Below are 18,501 nucleotides of genomic sequence, written 5' to 3' on the forward strand. Positions count from 1 at the left end.
GTGCAAGCAGTTTCTGGGTGTTTTTTTGCTCCCATTTTTACTCACTTTGGGCTTATGTTCACCACAATATAAAGTCCTGCACCTGCATGGAAACAGCACAGTCATAGGAGTAGAGAGACTCAAAAATGTCCTTGGTGCAGTATGATAACATATATAGCTATGAATCAGAAAAAAACAACTAAGGTTTCATTTCTTTGATTATTCATTTTGCGAAAAAATTAAAAACCTAGACTCCACATGTATAACATTTCACAACTGACCACAGGAGTTAACAAAACAGGAAAGGGAAATAGTGACTTTACGTGCCATAAATATTCTACATTTAACGCTTTCAGACTTGCCTCCTACTGGCTGTGTGTAAAAACTCTCTTCAGTTCAGCCGAACAGTCTCTGAGTTTTTGTCATGTGACTGTTGGTCATAGCTAAGTTACTAATGGCTCCATGGTTGTGCCAAGAAACAGAAACTTGCTGTTTTTTCTAGAATCTGTTTTGTGCAGAGAAATAATTTTGGCAAATTTCTTAATAAGACCTGTAGAATAAAGTGACTTTGATGGAATATCACGATTTTAAAAGTAGATTTGTTTCATTTTCCCAACAGAACCAGACGTCACACATAATTGGCTCAAAGACTGTCAGAAAGTCTAAAATCTGACAATTCCTTCAATTTCTACAGTTCCAGGCTCTGATAAATGATCTCATTTTGGTGATTTAAAAAAAAAAGAAGATAACATGCCTTTGAAATCTGCTGGCAGGTTTTGGGGTTCACAGGATTAACTTGTGTTTGTTAAGTGGCCTTTCTTCTCTGGATAAATGGGACGAGGCCCCCAGCGTTACCAAGTCGCCACTGGTTATTGAGATTGGTCATCTGGAAAGGATGAATGTCTGCACCCAATGTGCTGCCAATCCATCAAATAGATGCTGAGCTCTTTCACTCTGCACCAAAGTTGTAGCTGACACGACCATCTCCACAGCCACTAACAAATGTCATATTACTAATATGGAAATTTGCTCAAGACAAATGTTTATAGTTTCACTTAGATATCAGATGGAAACGACCATGACAGCACGTAATGAAAATACAAAGTTGCCTTATTTATTTGTAATATGTGTGCAAATTTAACTTTAAAATTATGACTTGTGTGCCGTGATCAATAGGTCAAAGTGGTTATAGAAAAAGTATATTATCTCCTTGCCTAGGTGTTTTAAAATCATCAATAAGTACTGAATTTTATCGCGCTAAACTTCATCGGTACCCCTCAGCCGTAATGCCACTAGTACCACTGCAACCAACAGCACAGAACAACGCAGCGGTCTAGCTCTGTGGGCTTCAGCCCCTAATTGCAGCTGGTAGGCCCAGTCTTGTCTAAAAGCACCATCCCTTACCAGCGACTAATTATTTTCCAGTAGTGAAAATTAGTTAAGAGCTGACCTGGCAAGAAACAAGCCATGTGAATGCTAATGATATTCAGAGTGTTTTTTCATGGTCATGTTGTTTCATGCCTGCTTGACTCATTTATCCGTCGTGTGTCTGTGTTTCTCTCAGTGCCATCCTGGCCCCCCGCTGACAGAGCTAATGTGCTGAGAGGTTTAAGCTCTCCATCTCCTCACAGACTGGAACAGACTGGCACAGAAAACTTTCCTAGTGTTCATTAACATGTTGCAGAGAACAGAGGCAGGACAGTCAAAGCAGATTTTATGACTTCTTTCATGTTTTTCTGGCTGTTGTTCTTTGTTTCTGGTGATATCAAGACAGCTGGTTCAGCAGAAGTCCTTTGTAATTCTCCATCAAATGCCAACATATCTTTTTCACGGAATACAGCTGAAGTCATGAATATCGTCTAAAATGAGATGTGTTTGTGCATGCAATTTTTTTTTGAAAAGCTAAAGCATGCAAGAAATTGGGAAAAATATTTCACTGTGTGTGTGGAATTGTGATTTTCAGGTCTCATTCACACCTGGCATGAACATGTGATCCGTCTCTGGGTACATCTGGATAACAGAAGGGCTCTTGCTTTAGCACCTGGTATCAATAATCGTCCTTGTAATCGAAGTTCTGCCTGCATTATGATCAGATCTCAATGTGCAAATTAGCAGGGTGTGGCTGGTAGACTCATCTACAAACATGGTGCATGTCGGTCGCTGAGAGGTGTTGTTCACTTTAAAAACATTTTTTGAGAAGAAAGTCTGCTTTTACTTGTAACTTTTGCCGAGCAGTAACATGATCGTCTCACTGGTGCATTGGACAGAATCGTCCCACTAAAGCAGCCCTTTAGTTGTTTTAACGCAGGCTTGTTTGTGAGTAGAAACCCTGGTGGACTTAAGTTGCAGTGAAGTAAGTCTAGTTTTGCTACATTTGGATAAAATAAAAAATTTAATCCAGATATGACAATGAAGTGTAATGTTTTGAACAATATAGGAAAGAGGGGAAAAATACAGCAGAGCAGTTGAAATATAAAGCCAAACACTGCTGAGCTTATGAAAAAAAGTGTTAAAAAAAGAAACAAAGGTATCTTGTATACAGTAGCTCAAACACACACATTTGAAATGGGAAACCAGTCACCTTACATAACCCTGATCTGTGCTTTTGCAGTCACACTGATTCCTGACGGAAGGGACTAATTAGACTCTGAAAGGCTCTCAGCGGTTAATCCAATTGTTACAAAGGTTTATTGTTGTAGTGGAGGCATGAATGAGGATGACAGAGCTGATGGTGAGGAATCTCTGATGCCTCGGGGCTTGTCCATCTTCTCCACCGGAGAACAAGGAAGAACAGATGCTTCTCCTCTGCTCCCGTTTTGGAGCCTCCAGTCTTTTTGTGTCTTGATTATCTACATAGGGTGACTTTGACTTTGGAGACTGTCACACTATTTTTGAATTACACCAAAGTTTTCGTTCACGTCCTTTGCAGAGTGAAGGTGAGAGGATGGGAGGTATAAGCCTGGATCAGGAGGAGAGGGAGAGGAAAAAAAAAAAAAAAAGGGAGGCAGATGATGGATTAACTCCTAGTTTCATGGGACTAGCTGGGGTGTGTGATTTTGTGATGAATGATGTGAGGTGTGATGCTCTGTAAATATTATTCTCCAGTTCACACGGCCACCACACTGCAACAGCATCATAGCCTCCCCGCGTATTCTCCGTATTTTCCACCCACGGTTGAAAACTTCCCCATCTATTCTGTTTGATGAGAAAACCGCTTTGCGCTTGAATACTGCCACCTTTTTCCCCCCCCTCATGAATGAAATATACGATCCATGCTTGATGTGCGATGAGGAGAACACAGAGGCGCCGGCTCACGCGTTCCAAGACGGGAAACCTTCATGCGTGGCCCCACCCACCCCCGCTCAGACTCCTCCTCCCTGAGTTATCTCCCTCGGAGGCAGCCGAGGCTCGGAAACAGATCACTTTTTAAATCATTCATGAGCACTCCCCAGAAAAGAAAGGCATGCAGAAAGCTGAGGGACCGCAATGAGGAATGTGTCATTGTTCCTCTCATATGCGGTGATTTATGACACAATGGTTGTAACTGATTTGATAATCACAGTTTATTTCCCCTCAGAAGAGAAGAAAGTTATAGTCAGCGATTTTGCCTGTTTTCCTTTCATTCCTCGTCTTTTGTTTCACAGATGAATATTTTTTTTTCATCCCCGCCCTCTTCGATAGATTTTTCTTTTCTTCTTCCACCTTCCCACCCTCCCCCCCTTACTCGTCCCATAAATATCCTTTTAAATTCACAAATACAATAAAGAATTCTCCCCACCAGCGCCTGCACCGTGCCGTACCCAGCATCTGGTGAGAGGGGAATCTCTTGATACCGCAAGCGTGCTTTAAAGCTGAAAAGCATGCTGGGAATTGTAAGTGGGAGAACATGAGGTAGAGGGAGGGTGTCCTTGGAAAGATGGTTTGTTCTCAGTCAGCCACATTAATTAGCATAGCATTATTACAGGCATGGCGTGTTCAAAAGCACACCGGTACCTCTACTGCGGGGCCGTGTCTGTCATTACTAGCATGTAGACGGGTAGCGATAAACAACTCATCAAGTGAAGTCTGAATATGTTAGAGACAGAAAATAAGTCCACGGGTTTGTCAATCAGATACGTACCGGCTCACACTGTGATCAGTCAGCGTTTGATACCGGAGACTTTTACCGCAGCGTTGTCCTATCATGGGCCGTGAGTTTTCAATCTAGCTGAACAAGACAGCAGGTGGACGCTGATTAAAACTTTAGAATAAGACACAAAATCTTAGAGTTGTAACTACAAATCACAAACAGCTAATTACTGATCCCCAAATTAAGGGCCTTATAGCGGATTGCAGAACACGCAATACATAGAAACCGACCGAGCTACTTCACCTCCTCGTTCTGAGGCTTTTGCTTATATCGCTGTCGGTAGATGTTCACATTCTCCGTTGTTTTTGACTTCTTGCCGATGCTGCCTTAAAAACTGCGCTTCATCTGCTGAAGACTCATCTTTATCTGCTGATGTAGACCAGCACAGTCGAAAGCTCTGTAACAAGATATTGTTTTGTCAACTGCTGTTTTCAAGGTCAAGAACGAACTGCAAGCTCGTACTATGATAATGAACCAGCAGAGTGTAATAAACAGCTCCTGTGAATGTACTTGCTGACAAGTTTCTAAACTATTCGTTATATCCACTCTTAGTCTGTTACTAACTGCACATAACCAATAAGTAACAAACTCATTTCCTTCTTATTTTTTGTGTGTTTTGTGTACTATATAGTATTTCTCAAGTAAGCAGCAATTTGATAATAACGCTCTAATAAAAGTAGTTAGGATCAACAAAGTGATACACAGTGCACCATGTACTAGAGTTAAACTTTTCACAACAGAAGGTGGTTAGTAGAAAACTAAAAAAACAACAAAAAAACACAAAAAAATATTAAGTTTTCTAACATTAAATTGCAGCTGCAGACAAGACTGAGTGAAAGTGTGGTTTGGAGCCAAAATAATTAGTCATGAATGTGAACATCTTAATCCACTGGCCAATTTGTTAATCGAATAACGAGCCCTCTGGTGTAAATGAGGAATTTTACCTTGTTAACATGTCCATATGGTGTTTAAATATGCTGGGAAACACATCATGAATGAAATAAGCAGTTCACACCAGAGCTGAGCATCTCCACCTTGATGACTTTTAGCGTAGCGATGACAAAAATGCAGATTCAGATTTCCTCAACGAAGCTAAGGAACCAGTCCAGTCAGATTGCAGGATGGGGCTTTGTGCATCACTAAGCTTAATCACAATCTTGAACCTTTATGGGCGAACTACTCCAACATCTTGCCATTGCAGAGGAGTTTCAGAGTTTCTGAGGTGAGTTAATGAGCTCGAGCACAAGGGGCTACGTAGATCTGTAGAGGAAACAGTGGTGTAAGAGTTACATCTAAGTCATTTTAAGGCAGGCAGGGAAAAAGCTTCTAAACACAATGACGATTAGCATTAGTTTTAGTTTGATTATCAAGTTTTTGACAGTTTCAAAACAATGTGTGTGAAAGTCACAAGTGTGTATAGATTTTCTGCTACTGAGTGAAGCAAAGAAAGTGCAGTGACGTCAACTGCTGCAGCTTGTGAAATAACACATTGGAAGGCCTGGTCTACATTGTCTTTATTAATAGAAAGTACTGAGTCCCTTAGCGTCATATTAAATGTGTACAAACCAGAGGTGATTTTGATAATTGCAAACTGGTTCTAGGCAGTTGCGACACAAGAGTATGATTATATGTTAAGTTCAGATCTAATTTCTAAACCACTGCACCACAAGTTATTTATTTATAGTAAGACAATTAAGGAAAATATCATAATTACTGAATAAGCGTAACAGTTGCTGCTACAGCTCAGAGTGCCGTTAAACACTGTCCTTTCTTTTCATTCTTTTTGACAAAGACCCCCAAGTTTTAGTCCTTGTACTAATTGTCTTGCTAACTGCCCTGGTGGGTTTTAAAGCTCTCCTTTCCTTCTTCCCCCCCTTCTCCTCCTCTGTTCCTCTTTCCTCATCTCCTCGCCTCTCCTCTGGCCTGCAGGCTCGGGTAGCTCTCCTCTTGCTATGACTAATGATGTTCTCTCAGTCTCAAGGTTTTAGCAGGATAATTATATTAACCCTTGTCCTCTGGATGATCCCAGCTCGGCTCCTCTTCCTCAGGCATCCTCCTCACCGTGGTCTCACCGGAATTACACTTTAGTACACACACACACATGTTCATACAAGAATGCACACAGCAGCTCTGCATGAGCGGCTTTGCATTAGCATTTGTTTGTGTCTCTAGGTGTGTAAGTTTCGACGACTTTTAGCAGACCTTTTGCAAATGGGTTATTATTTAAATAACGGGGAGCGTAATTGTTTGAAAAATTAGATGCATAGTCGAACGTGGCTGAAGGCCTGCGGGTGCCGGTTTGCAAAAGTGTTTGCACAAAGCTAAACATTCCTTCACACATTAGAGGTTCAAAAGTGCGCTTCTAAAGTTCGTGTGGCGGGCATATGGCATCAGAGAGAAGAGCCAGATATCCGGAGTGTATTCTGTTCTCCACTCCAAAGTTTTTCGTTCTGATACACACAACAGACATTCAGATCCCACAAAGAGCCATATCGCCCTTGGGGGTTTTAGTACTCAGTAGGAGACCACACAACAGGAAGAACCTCCCACCAAACCCCCATGTCGTCCTCGAGTTTCTGTCTCTTCATCACTTTTTCATTCCTCCCATCGCCTCCCTTCTCCCATTACTACTCCTTCCTTGTTCATATCTTAAATAAGAGGAGGATGTATAATAACCCCCTCCCTCCAACTCACACCCAATTTCCTCTCTCCCCAGGTGTTACTCTTTGCTGTAGTGTTCATTAAAAGACATTGAGCAGCAGTAAGGACTCTGCGGGGAGGTTACACTCTAATATCCAGCACAGTTACGCGGTGATCTCAGGACGATCGGGGGGCTGGATGGAGTGAGGCTGGACTCCTTTAGCGGAAGGGGCCTTAAGATGCAGTGGCATGTCTGCTTCAGTAAGACAGTGTCAGCCGTTCTGCATCATTCATGCTGCATCATGCTGCATGAATATTACAATGCTGGCGTGCAGGGTCTTAAATTACCACCCGCCAAGTGCCAAATGCCAGTAAAATATGTCTTGTGTGGACGAATTAATAAGGGTCACCCATCACAGTGGTCAGTGACTTTTAAGGGGGCATCTATTCATGGGTGATAACATTCAGCATATGTTATCTGGGGTACAATAACTTTTCATTAGCATCATGTAGAGACAAGCAGAAAAAAAAACTGGGTGAAATTGCTGATGTTGGGCTTTCACACAGCATCTCATTTTCACCTATAAACTAAACAGACATATACTTGATTACTAAAACTTCAGATAAATTTGTGTGTAGATAAAGAAGAAGCAAGGAGATACATTATGCAAGAACGTGATTTGTATTTAACCCTCTGAATCCCAAGGCCTGCTAACAAGTGGCACGTTATCGTTAAAAAAATTGACAAAATTTTTCAAAACAAGAAGTTGTAATAACAAAAAGAACTGCTGGTTTTTTTTATTGCTTTGACAGTCACTGAATTAATCAAGTGATGCCCTGTTCTGTTGCGAAAATTAACCACGTTTAAGCTTAAAATCATAACATTTCATCAAAATCATTTTACTATATATGTCTTATTTAAAACGAAACTAAAAACAAACCATTTACACGAAACAGAGTCTCTAAAAAGCAAAAAAAACGTAGCCCTCGTTGGTTCATCCGAGAAGCCATTAGTGACTAATGGGGCTGAATTGCAGGCTGTGTTTACAGAGAGCAAATATGAGACAAGTATGGAAACAAATTAAACCTTTAAGTAGCAAAATATCTATATTACGTAGAGTCCTAATTTTTCCCAGTATTTATAACGTGTCATTATGTTTCAGTTTCCACAAAGTACTAAGTCAGAGTTGCAGCTGAATTTGTGGTGATGAAAAAGGTATTTATCTACAAACTCTACAAGTATTTGAGGAAGAGATCGATTATAGGATTCAAAAAAGCAAATGTATCAAAGTGAAATCAAAAAGGAATCTTTTCTGCCAGACTCCTGTTTGCTGAAGTGGACTCCATTACTGTTACTGTGGCTGCTCCTCTCCTCAGCTCCGGCAAAACCAATCAATGCTGGCTGATGTTAAATGGACCGTTACTGAGATGCTAGCGCAGGAATGTCGCCACAGACATCAGATTTAAGATGATATAAGACTGGTGTACTGTGAAATGCAGAGAAATTTACCTTTTGCTGAAAGGCTTAATCAGCATTGTGCGAACTCTTCTGGCACGGGCTTGAATGTAACGGACGCTAATTTAAATGTAAGAGTCCTGCACTCTAGCTGTAAGTACCAGATCAAAGAGTGTGAATGCTTCTCAGATGCCAAACCCTCAACAGCAGTTTATACTTCTATGAGACAAGATGTGCAATGGCATATATTTAAAAGTTGAGCCGGGTTCATCTTTGCCGGCTGAGCAGAGCGGGCTGCATTTTTCATGCCATGCTAAAATTGGTCCGAGCATGACTTTATGGCGCCTGTAGTCTCCTGCATGCATCGCTCACTTTTCACTTTTGGAGCTATGATATGCAGAAACACAAAGGAGATACAATTACACACCAAAAAACTGTAATCAACTATCTAGTCTATAGTTGTACATAAAGCCACACTCAAGAGGGGCACAAAAATCCACATTCAGTGCTTAGTTGCAGCAGCGTTGATTTGTTTACTGATAATCAATAAAGTGACCCCAAATTTTAACGAGACAGATGCTCTCCTCCAAATAAAACATAATTGAGTAACCCCCTAAAGCAGGGCTTACATTCAGTGTTTAAGAGAGCAATAAAGTTATTTACAAATTGTGCCCTATCCTCATGCACATAAAGTATCACGGGGAACAGCCAGGGTGACAAAATCCTATGAAAGCTGCACATTAATTACCCCTGCAGTTTGAAAGGCCAGCAAAAACAGTAAATTGTACACAGCTGGCATGTAACCCACACCTGAACTGTTCCAATATATAACTCTCTCACTCTCAGCAGTCTCTGCTGCGCTCATGAAAACAGTCCTCTGAGGTCTGGACCGGAGAACAGGATGTGCCCAGGCTCCATTATTTAGCTATTTGGTTCTGTGCATACTTCTCAGAGCGGGTACCTCAAAGTGGGACTGAGTTTGCCTGCTGCTCTTTACATGACCCAACCCGACCAATCAGACGGCTGCTCTCAGGTCTAAGCGCCAGCAAAGGCAAGCACGCAATAGCCATTTACTGTATCCTGTGTAAATAATTTACCGGTAAGCTTAGTCCCACACAATCTCTCTCTGTCTCTCTATCCCACAATGTAGTGCATGATCACAAACTAAAAGACACACTTTAACTCAGAGCAAAGTGTGCTAAAATAATGAATCATCCCACAAACACACCAGGGAGGTCACACATCCTCGTACGCAGCATAGCAGACACACAACAAAAGCACACAGGGTGTGGATTGCAAAGACAATCAAGGTCATTCTTGTGCTTTGAATAATTTAAGATGTCTTTTTGCTGGACGTTTCCCTCCACCACTTTTTTCTCCTGGGCCAAAAACATCCAGTGACCTCTCGACAGTGAACATTTTTAGCAAGTGGATGCACTGTGTGAGAGAGTGTGTGAGAGTGTGTGTGTGTGTGTGTGTGCGTGTTGAAAAGACTGGGAGACCCCCAAACACTCTGTTCTTTAGGCTTCTACCTCATTCCTTTTGATGTTCTGGTAAAAAGTGTTTTCTCCTTTAGATGGATTTTGGGACATGCCCAAAAAAGACTGACAACTGAGAAACTACAAAGAGGTGGAAGGAAAGACAGGAAAGCAGGATTGATTCAGGAAATGTATCTAAAGTGTTCGCTGTCAACATTGCGTAATGACAGATAATGAGCTCGGGAGGAAGGATTTGTTTAAAAATGTCGTCAGCTCTGCTATTAATTCGAAAGAGTCAGAGGGGTAGATAGAAATACACGAAAGGACTGTAGCGATTGTGAAAAGAGGCACGCTGTGATTCGTGCTCACCACATGATTGCAGGGGAGGTCAGTTATAGATTACCTGGTTAGTCTGGAGAGAGAGTGGGGGGAACACATGTGAGAGGATGGATAGCGGAGAGGAGGAAAAAAAAAAAAAAAAAAAAGGTGAGGTGTGGCGGAGAAGAGAGGGAATGTTTGAAGAGGCTCGTGCTGCTACGGAAGGCTGCACTCGAGGAAAATCGATCCTCTCCCTTCAGAGAAAGAAATTTATGAAGCTGGAACATAAACGCAGTCATGTCCAATTAGCTGCTCTGAATTTACGAGGCGAGGCGGGGGAGGAAGTAGGAGGGGACGTGGTGATAAAGACTTCAGCAGAAGCCAATAAGGCGTACTGCTGATCAATGATCTTAGCTTCATGCAACTCCCACTCCACGCTCGGTTGCTTCCAGCTGTGCTCGGGATGCACAGTGTCGGATGGGCTGTGCTTTTCTGCAGGCTGCCCTCCACCGAGCAGATTTTAATTTATGGACATACTTAAAAATCACCTCCAGACATGTTTTAAGAAATATAAAAATACTCTGCTTTGAATAATAATTCATGTCTGATACAGTTCTTGCGCAAAAACTTTAATTAGCTAGAAAAAAAATGGAAAATCACATCTACTCCTTCTCACTGAAAGCTCCAGCATTTATGAATTTGTGCTTATTTTTTCATTTTGAAAGTGTACCTGGACTGAAGATGTGTCCTACTTCACAGTTTAGGTTTATGTTCAGTCATAACTGGCTATCAAACTAGCTGTGATGTAACAAAATCTCTGATTTTAGGTATCATAGAGAAACTTCACCCTTTTACAAGATAAACATGGACACCAATCACAGGATATATATGAGGCATAAAGTTTCTCCATCAGCCTCAAAAGTGACCACATAAACTGAATCAACTGCTCTGATATGACAGACTAAGTGCAGGGCTATTTGATTGGATTACACTCTAATTTTCTGTCCATATTATCAGCTCTGTCATAGATATTATGTAATGTCACCCAGATTACACTTTTTAATCAACATAATGAGGAAATCTGGCGAGCTGCAAAATAAATACATCACTAAAATGTTCACTGACATGTGTTTCATTTGTTTAAGCCAGAACAGCCAGCCTTGCAGTACAAAATCAGACTGAATAGCAGCAACTACAATAATGTATTTTCACACTTTTGTACGGTTTCAGCGCATGCAACTTGTGGCTGAAGCTGGGAAAATACCATACCACAGGGAAACCCATCAGCAAGCTTGAATGACATGTTATCTTTTTTGTTTATGTGTGTGTAATTGCCAAATTAGTTAATTTGTCAGTCAGAAACTGTAAAAATATCATGTATGGTGTACAGTTCTATCTGGAAAAATAATTAATTGAGTCTAAGCATAAAATTGCTGTATTTCATCAAAATCACTTTGTTCTACGTATCGCTTTTAAAACTTCTCATTTGCAGCAGGTTCTGCAAAACACAAAAAAATCTGCTCCTCAGTACAAATGAAAAGCCACGAATGACTGATAAATGAATGAAAAATGGAGTCACATGACAAAAATTCAGGAACTTTTCAGGGAAGCTACAGACTGTTTAACACAAAGCAAAGAGGAGACAAGAAAAGAGTTTAGGTGGAAAATAAAACATCAATAAAGGAAATGTAGTATAGCTTAAAAAAAAACACAATATCAAGTGGAGCAAGTAGTTGGGAGATACTGTCATCACAGTATAAAACATTTGTAGAGTTTATGAAAATGAAATAGTTTAATATCTATAGCACAAGGAGCCTCTTCTTTTTCAGCACGAGTAACACCTGTGGGCACTTGAAAAAATGTTAAACATGTTGATTCCAGGTTTTTCTAATCATAGAAATTCAACATTGGCATTATAACAGTGTCATACTGCGCAGAGAACATTTTTCAGTTCTCTCTACTTCTAGCCATGGTTGCACTGTTTCCATAGAGTTGCAGGACCTTATACATCCACACTGACTTAAAGCACAAAGTACATTTTTATTCATATTTAACTGTAACTACAATCATTTCTCAAAACTAACAAAAGTGGTTTTGTTGTCTAAATCTAATCGCAGGCAGGAGTCTCTGGAGTCAAAGTTCTCCACTTTCTAAAGCTACCATCTCCCTACAAATACAACGCAGTTCACAAACGAGGAGACTCACTGGAGAAAAAAATAACAAAGGCTAGACAGCAATTAAGTCGCTTAATACAGCACCATTTTAAAAAGTCATTAGTACGATATAAACATAATTTCTAGATGACCGCTGTGTCATTACTCAGTCAGATTTTCTCTGACAAAAGCTCTAACACTCATTGCTCATTAGGCCTTCACTCGGCTGCTACTACAGCAGCTTGTACGGCCAGTTGTGTGTTTTGTAGTTCCGATGGAGTGAGTTTCCTGCAAGTGGCAAGTGGACCTTCTCGGCGACGGTTGATCGAACACAGAGCAGGAGAGGAGGGGGACCTCCTGCTGGGTCAGAGCCGCATCAGTGCAGTCTGTCATCACAGGTTAGAGCACGTCAGCGCAGACCCTCCTCCTGCTCCTCCTCCGATTCTCACCACCGTAGTCGGAGAGGCAGCCAGACTGTCAGGGCTTTGACACAGCTGCCCTACTCCCTGCTGTACCGACTGCTCAGCCCCCCGCATCGTCTGTATCCCCCCCTATTTTCTCCCCCCTCCTCACTCCTCTCAAACACATGTCCACAACCCAATTTACCCAGTGCACTCCTCAGTGAACACTGGTGCAACAGTCAGTTGCAAAAGCGCTTAAAAAGGCTGCACAGACTGAGAGAAGAGGGAGGGAAAGAAAGAGATGGAGGATAAAATGGGAAACAAGGGAGGAAGAGCAAAAGGGAAAGACTGGAGGTTGGCTACAGTAGATGGAATTGGGGAGTAAAAGCAATACATACAGTGGGAGGAGAGTGCAAAACAGAAAATGAGAGAGAGGGAGTGATAGCTGTGTCCCCGGAGAGGAATAGAGGAATACGCGTCAACTACAGTAAAGAGACAGATAAAGCCCCATTAACTGCTGCTTCCAGCTGCTTTCTCAGGCTCTGCCACCACATGACTCCCCCTTGATGTTTGTTTATCTTTCTTCTTATTTATTCCCCTAATTGCTGCGTCTCTGCTGTCTAAAACAGGCAGTTCTCGTATCATTAAATACATAGGGCTGACATGAGTTCAGACTGCAAGGAGAACGGACAGACAACAGCCACACGAGTCTGGACACAGATATAGATTGAGCGAAACAATAATTGTGGCGCTTATTAGGTAACGACTTCAGATCGACGATTAGATGTAGAACACAGTGCGAGCAAGCAGACGTGTAGGTGATGCACGTGTGATGTTCGATGAGCTTACATCCATCTCCCAAAAATTACACTTAGAGACGACTAAACGGCTTTTCCTTATGTTTAAGAAGAAGCATAATTGCAGCATGGATTTTCGCTCTCATTATGCAGGGCAGCTTTTATTTTTTGTACCAAGAAACTGTAGGGATATGCTCATGGCAGATGTTAGACAAACAAGGAGCGGAACTTTGACATCAGAGGTAAGGATTCATGTCCTGCATTACATGACCAGCCTGTAGTTACATTTAGGTGATGAAAACAATAGAAAGGCCTCAAATTCAGTTTTAATCATGTGCTACATTTTGAACATGTGTATTTATTCAGTTGATTTTAAAGAGTCAGCACTGTGTTTTGTTTTAAAAGACCCAAAAGACATCACTAAGTTCAATCTACTTCTAGTCATAGATGTGCTGTGTCCATAGAAGTGCAGGACTTCAGTGAAAAATGAGCCAACAGTAAGTAAAAATGTAACAAGAACCAATAAACGCCCCGGAAACTGTTTGGCATTCAAAGGGTTATTTAAAACAATGTCACACAGTCCATACTTTGGTAAGCTCACTGTCAGTTTGCTTCTCCAGGTGTGCACCTGTACTATGAAGCAACACTGACTAACTAAAAGCGCCCCAAATCTAAAATCCTCAGCACTCAAGATTATACCTTGTTGAGTGCCCTGTGGAGATTTGTTGTAAACAAGCAAAGGTTATGTTTTAATTTAGTGTTTCTCAGCGCATCTTTGAGGTCTAACAAAAACCCTTCCTCATTAAGCAATTGCAAAGTCATTTTTTCTTGCTCATATTGTTTACATCCTCCCAATCAGTCTTCGTCTCTGCGGCTGCAACTCTGCTGGGAACACTGTTGCATTATTGCCACCTGTAGGTGAAATGGATCCTGTAAAATTATTGGCGGTAATATGTACTGTGTCATCCACATGTGTGCATGCATGCGGATGCAAACGTCAAACATAACGGAGACCCACACTCCAAAACCTGCTCCGAGTTCCACAGAAACTGAAAGCACCTTTAAGGCACCAAAGCCAACAGCCTGATGAACAGAAACACTGACCCATAATTACACCAGCTAATTAAAACACCACCTTGTGTGTGGTTTCTAATGTAGACTGGAATGAATTTGCATCCTTTATTTCCTCCTGTTCCTAGACATTGTCTCACTCTGCTCTCTCACTCTCTTGCCCTTCTCTGTCTTCTCCTCCGCTCATCTTCTCTCATTTCATCTCCCCCCTCTCCCCCTCTCTCCCCCTCTAAGTAAATAGACAGGGTAGTGATGGATCCAGCTGTCCCGTCTTAACTTCCTTCAGCTCAGAGCTGCTACTCCCACTTTGATGACTTTGCAGCGAAGGCAGACATCTTGCACATTAACATATGATTGTGCCCATGTATTATTTGTGTGTGGAGGGACTGAAGAGAGGGATCGGGGAAAATCCCAGTGCAAGCTGTCATCCAAAAGAGCGAGAGCAAAAGAGACACAGCACTTGAGAAGTCGGAGTGTCACATCATTCATGCGGAAGGAGTGCAAGGCTAGAAGTACTGTTGGTCTTCCTGGCCTGTACTATATGGCAGACGTCAGAAAAGCAGGTCAAGGGGACACCGTGTCCATAAAGTTTCTACTCGCTAGACTGTACGACTGCGTAACTTTTTCTGATTCTGATGAAGTTAACAGAGGTGTTAGCTAAAATTAGGAAGCCAGTGACAGTTCATCAAGATTAATTCACGGCTCCAGATGCATTCATGCAGGCTTTTACATCAGCATATGTCAGCTGACAAAAGCGAGGGCATTTCTCCTGGTACGAGGCAGCCATTAGGCCTGCAAGGCACAAACTGCACAGCAGTGTACCTAGAAAATCACTGTTCTTTGGTATTGATTTTAAACTACAACTCCTAGATCCTGCACTCAGCGGCACTTCCACTTTCAAGATGAGACAGATGAGATTTATCACCGAAGTTGCAGGAGATGAGAAGTAGTGATATGTTCGGCGCTGTCAGTCACTCAATGCAGCCATTAGTCACCATGCCTCTGCTTCTGTGATCTGTTGTCTGTCATCGACGCTCTCAGACAAATGCATCACAATCACATGAAGCAGAAAGAAACACACACACACACACACACACACACACCTGTCTCGCTTGACACACATTCACTCTTGCTCTCACGCAGGCACTATTTTCTCCATGAAAAAGAGATGTTCAATTTCCGTCTTCGCTAAGTGGACAGCTCGTGTCCTTCAGAAAGCATGCAGGAAACAAGGCCTTGTCAGTGGATGGATTCTCCCTGGCACATCCTGTCAGCTCGTTCAGTGATCAGAAAGAAACGGGGGTAATTTATAGGGCTGCAAGCAACAATGTGATATGAGACACAACTCACCGATAGACACTCTAAGTTTCAGTCATCGTTATTTTGTATATGTAATGTTGTGAAACTGGGGTTTTGGTTGACAGGCCAGCATCAACCCCCCCAATAAAAAAAAAATATATATTTTGATGAGAAAGCGCTGTAGATTAGCGAGAGGAAGGAAGATTGAAGTAGTCATCTTGCCTGAATACAGAGGCCATTCTTTGAATATTTGATGCAGACGGATAGCTGTTCACTCCAGTGGAACAAACTGGATTGGAGTCCAGTCGCTCATCTGGAAAAGGCTGTAATTTAAAGTCGTAGCTGCCGAGTGTCCTTAAGATCCTCATTTCCTTCCTGGCAAAACTTCAACCTCTGGATCAGCCCACCTGGGCCCTGCCCTCCGCTGAGGTCAAGTGTGCACACGTGCACGTACACACAGCCGTAAAAACACACACACACACACACACACTCAGATACTTGAATGTCACAGGCAGTAATTGTAAACAATAATTTGCTCCCAAATGGCGGTCTTGGACGGAGAGTCAGCAAATACATTCTTATGTAACCTTTTGAGGGGGTATTCAGCTTACACCCCGCTGTGTGTTTACTTACACTCCAGAGTTACTTAAAAGGAGGAAAAGCAAAAGGCAATATTTACATGTGTTTTGTATGAAAAAGAAATTCTTGTTCATGAATTTAAACATTGAAATGAAAATATTAAAGACATGACACTGAAATGGCTCAAGTATTTGTTGTAATTGTCATCATCATACAGCGTAATCATATTCAGTTACAAAGCTGCAAGTCAAGTTCCTAAAGTTTTATGATTACGTAACTCAGCTCACTATTCTCAAAATAACAACAATTAATAGTTTCTCGCCAATCGTGCAAAATGACCTGTAAAGCTTCCAGGAGCCCATGTTGACCTTTTCCAAATTTTTTGTTTGACTGATCAATCGCCCAGAACCCAAAGACATTCAGTTTACTACCATATGCAATAAAGGGTTAGGGGTTAGGGTTTGGGTTATTTTTTTTTTTTTAATATTCAAATTCATTTTTTGTCAGTTGACTTGGCAATGAATTCACCAAGCGTTTCAGCTCTGCAATCAATCAATCGATCAATCAATCGGGACCTTTGTCGTAACAGTTTGATCCACGTTTGTTCCTCTGCTCAGTCGCTGTGTAAAGAATACAGCTGCTAGTGAAATCAAACAACACAGAATCAGATGGACTGGCAAGTGTACAAACTGTACTAGCAAACATCAAAATAGAAATGGGTGCTGTAGTTCTGCCAGTGAGTTCTGACAAACAACTGAATACATTTGCGACCAAAAAGTGACAAACCTGACATAGTAATGATTCTCAAGGGCATCGCGTGTGATATTTCTAAGTGTCTGTGTTTCATATTGTAGTCTTTTAACTCCGTTTCTGCTTGTCGGACTGTCCTGGTGCACGAACACAACAATGAGGCCTCACGTACAGGATATAAGGACAAACACATGTACAAGCGTAAAGAAAGCTGGTTCTGACAGCTGACTTTTTCTTACTTTGTCGTTTCTTACTCTGTCATTTAGAGGATAAGCTCAGTGAATGATTTACAGGAAACAACACACTTTTTGCACAATCTTGCTTTAATTTGTTTTACATGTATTACTGCAATTCACCAGCAAGAATTTTCTCTCTGCACCTTAATACCCAGTGGTGGCACCTTTATTATTTTTTTAATGTTAGTGTCACTGACTCTACACTTACAACCTGGGTGTAATTACAACTTTCTCCTGCTGCCTTATGTTGAGTCAGTGGGACTCACACACACATACACGAACATTTAATCTCACACGTGTCGACTCTCTGTTCTCTTTCCCCTGTAAGGTGTAAGTGTAACCTCCATGCCTCCCAGTGCCTGCCGATTGATGGGAACCTCCAGTGCCAGTGTGAACACAACACCACCGGCCAGGACTGCCAGCGCTGCAAGAAAGGCTTCAAAGCCAAGTCCTGGAAAGCAGGTTCCTACCTGCCAGCACCCAACGGAACCCCCAACACCTGTACGTACCTGCTTCTGTGTGTTCCTACTGTGTTCATCCAACTGATCAATCTGACACACATTCAAAAACGCTGACTCCTTCCAAACACCTTTGCTATGGATGCCTGTCTGCTTGTTTTATTATAATACTCACGGAGTGTTACAAGCCAAAAAAATACATTCCTATACAACTAAACTACATTTTCATTTGAGAGAAATGCATTTCCTTCCAGAGAGATAAAACTATGATGTCATAGCAAATGTTTCTGGTTTGAAAGAGCCACAAAGTCCACACAAGAAAGCCCGTCTGTAAAGAATGTTTGACCTATGCAGACCGAGGGAATCATCGTGTCCAACCTGGCAAAGCAGCCAACTTGTTCAAAGGATTCAAAGAGCGACAGGTTATCGAATGTTATAGATACCATTCTTACATCATGCCCTCAAATGTAAGTCAAACAAGCAATTTATTTTGTGACAGATTTTTTTTAACCATCTGAGTTTGAAAGGGCAAATGCAGACAATAATATCTGTAATTTTGCATTATCGTTCTAGCTAACTTATCAATGTGGCAAACATCTATACATGCAAACGTAGTGTTCACACCTGTAATGTTTAGTCCGTTACTGTCAGCTGCAAAAAATAAAAAATAAAAAATCAGGCGCTCTCAGGTGTGCAAATCAACAGTACCAGTAAAAAGTAATCAACTGAATTCCTGCTGAAAGAGTTTAATGTTCTG

General features: G+C 41.6%; 1 protein-coding gene across 2 annotated transcripts in view; it reads left to right on the forward strand.

Annotated features, from left to right (window-relative positions):
* The window catches only part of ntng2b (netrin g2b), a 74,270-nt gene that overhangs the window by 21,145 nt on the left and 34,624 nt on the right, over window positions 1-18,501 (forward strand). For both annotated transcript variants that reach the window (XM_008289337.1, XM_008289338.1), the window contains exon 4: window positions 17,615-17,787. In XM_008289337.1, coding sequence (XP_008287559.1) covers window positions 17,615-17,787 — 173 coding nt within the window. The remainder of the gene's footprint in view (window positions 1-17,614; window positions 17,788-18,501) is intronic.

Source organism: Stegastes partitus, unplaced genomic scaffold, assembly GCF_000690725.1.
Source record: "Stegastes partitus isolate 25-593 unplaced genomic scaffold, Stegastes_partitus-1.0.2 Scaffold607, whole genome shotgun sequence".
Taxonomy (NCBI): domain Eukaryota; kingdom Metazoa; phylum Chordata; class Actinopteri; family Pomacentridae; genus Stegastes; species Stegastes partitus.